Below are 3,085 nucleotides of genomic sequence, written 5' to 3' on the forward strand. Positions count from 1 at the left end.
ATATATATATATATATATATATATATATATAAGCAAACTTAAGGTTAGTTAAAGTTTGTGACATATTTCAACTCCTAAAGGCAAATTCACTGCAGTTACCATGGAAGAAAGAAAAAAAATCTCTCTTATGGTAAAAACGGCATTAAAAAAACACCATATATGTTCAGTGCTGCCCTGTTGGATTCCTAAATGCTGCGTTTCTAGCTCTTTAGCTGTTATCAATGAGAAATACCAAAGAGAGGCAATTCTGGACAGACTGAAGTAAAGTTGTAACTTTGACAGAAACACAGTCAACAACACTGAGTTGCACCAATAGACTGTTTCTTACACTTTTTTTTACCATAAAAGAGAATTTTTTTCTCCATGGTAACTGCAACAAATTTGCTTTAGAAGCTTAACTATGTCACAAACTTACTTTAACTGACCTAAAGTTCAATAATGTCTAAACAAAGTTTGATGCTGATACTGCAGAATATATATATATATATATATATATATAGTAATATGTAATGTAAAGGTAAGATCCAAGGCTCAAGGTGTAGGAAGTTAGTAAGCTTCAAGCAGTCTATAGAATGCATAAAGAAAAACAACTTTCAGGAACAATGGTGGATTATTGATGTAGAAGGTTGTAAATTTTTCCCTTTTTGAAGTTTGATAAGCTGTAAAAAAGTTACTTTATAGTTCATGGTTGGCTATATATGTATGTATATATATATATATGTGTATGTATATATATGTGTGTGTGTGTATATCTATTTACATGCTATTATTTATAGCTTTATTGGCTTGGAGATTCACTGTCACACACACACACACACATGTGTGTAAGTACGTATATATATATATATATATATATATATATATATATATATATATCAATATCAGACTTGGTAATGACACCCTGGTCTCATGCCATTTCCTGTCTACCAGTCACTCTTTACAACACCTGTCTGTGTTTGGAGTGTCCTTGCACAGGGGCCATCCAGACAGGGATTAATCTTTTCTCTTTGCTCCAAAGCTTTGCAAGTGGTTTTGGTAGATGGAAACTAAAAGAAGCCCATCGTATATATATTTTGTGTGTGTGCGTCTTTGTCCCTCACCACTGCTTGACAACTAGTCTTAGTGTGTTTAAGTCCCTGTAACGTAGCAGTTCGGCAAAAGACGCTGACAGAGTAAGAACCAAGGTTAATAGAAATAAATACTGAGATCGATTTCGTTCGACTAAAATTCTTCAACGCAGTGTCACAGCATGGCCACAGTGCAATGACTGAAACAAGTAAAAGAACGAAAAAATATATATATATGATAAACATGGTGAGATCTAATCCAGTCTGCTATCAAATACACATCCAGGATGACAGCATCTGATTAGGATTATCCGAGATTAAAGGTATCAGAGTGTGGCATACATACATTTTTTAATTTTTTTTTTTTTTTCTGGTTTTAAATCTTTCATCTCTGACGATGAAATTAATTAGCCTGGATAATTAAAATCATAATCTTATTAGTAATAAACACATCTCAGACATTTAACTAACAGGAGTTAATTGCAAAGCTTCAATCTATGCAGGGTTTTTGCAAAGGCATTCACAGAATGTTTAAAATATATTTAAAAAAAAACAAAAATTAAAGCTTATGGGTAACAACAACAATATGCAAATATCAGAAATAACAACAACAACTATGCAAATATCAGAAATAATAAATAATAATAATCCCCACCCCGTTTTTCAACAGAAGACGTTGACTGGGAGTTGGAAATTATTTTCAAAATAACTGTCTTCAGTTTAGTAAAAATAAATAAATGCGTCCCTTATAAAGCCTAGCCAGGCTCATGGGCCCGGTTTCCTGGTTTCAATGGCGTATGTGTTCCCCAGCTGGACGGGACGCCAGTCCATCGCAGCGTTACTCATTTTTGCCAGCTGAGTGGACTGGAGCAACGTGAAAATGAAGTGTTTTGCTCAAGAACACAACGCATCGCCCGGTCCAGGAATCGAAACCACAATCTTACGATCATGGTGCTGACACCCTAACCACTAAGCCACGCACCTCCACTCTTCAGTTTAGTGGTACACACTTATTCTTGTCTTTGGTCAAGAATAAGCACATACCAACTTGTGGCCGATGCCGGTGTCACATAATTGGCACCTGTGTCGGTGGCATGTAAAAAGCACCCCTTACACTCTTAGAGTGGTTGGTGCTAAGAAGGGCATCCGGTTGTAGAAACCATGCCAAATCAAACAGATTACCAGTTTCAGTCAAATCGTCTAACCCATGCCAGCATGGAAAGCAGATGCTAAATGACGGTGATGATATGGTTGTGAGAATAAGACTGGGGGTTGATTTGCACAGCAAAAAACCCTTCGGGGCCCTGCTCCAGTATGGCCACAGTCTAACGACTGAAACAAAGTGCTCATGTGCCAAAGCAACCCACAGAGAGGAAGGTGAGGGTGGGATGAGGAAAAACGAGAAAGCTGCACAGACCTGTAGTGCTGAAGTGGTGGCTGATATGTTTAGCGTTCCGGGTCTCTGTCCTGTCTTGTGCTGCATCAGAGGAATTGGAAAGAGAAGAAGACATTGAGAATATATATATATATATATATATATATATGGATTAGGGGCAGAATATGAATTTAGGGAATTATCTGATGATGAAGTGAGGTATATGGCAGACCAATGATGACATTGCAGATGACTGACAGAAGACAGATGACAAATGGATGATGACAGATGACATATGGAGGATGGCAGATGACATATCGAGGACGACAGATGACATATGGAGGATGACAGATGACAAATGGAGGATGACAGATGACAAATGGATGATGACAGATGACAAATGGATGATGACAGATGAAGGATGACAGATGACATATGAAGGATGATAGATGACATATGGAGGATGACAGATGACAAATGGAGGATGACAGATGACAAATGGATGATGACAGATGACAAATGGAGGATGACAGATGAAGGATGACAGAGGACATATGGAGGATGACAGATGACATATGGAAGATGACAGATGACATATGAAAGATGACAGATGACATATGGAGGATGACAGATGACATATGAA

The 3,085-nt window shown here is 37.3% G+C and overlaps 1 protein-coding gene across 1 annotated transcript in view; it reads right to left on the bottom strand.

The window, feature by feature from the left end:
* LOC106882501 (CAP-Gly domain-containing linker protein 2) overlaps window positions 1-3,085 on the bottom strand; it is a 15,605-nt gene that overhangs the window by 11,254 nt on the left and 1,266 nt on the right. Inside the window, exon 2 of the mRNA XM_014933195.2 lies at window positions 2,485-2,544. Within this exon, the coding sequence (XP_014788681.2) occupies window positions 2,485-2,544 (60 nt within the window). The remainder of the gene's footprint in view (window positions 1-2,484; window positions 2,545-3,085) is intronic.

This window comes from Octopus bimaculoides, unplaced genomic scaffold (genome assembly GCF_001194135.2).
Source record: "Octopus bimaculoides isolate UCB-OBI-ISO-001 unplaced genomic scaffold, ASM119413v2 Scaffold_213642, whole genome shotgun sequence".
Taxonomy (NCBI): Eukaryota; Metazoa; Mollusca; class Cephalopoda; order Octopoda; family Octopodidae; genus Octopus; species Octopus bimaculoides.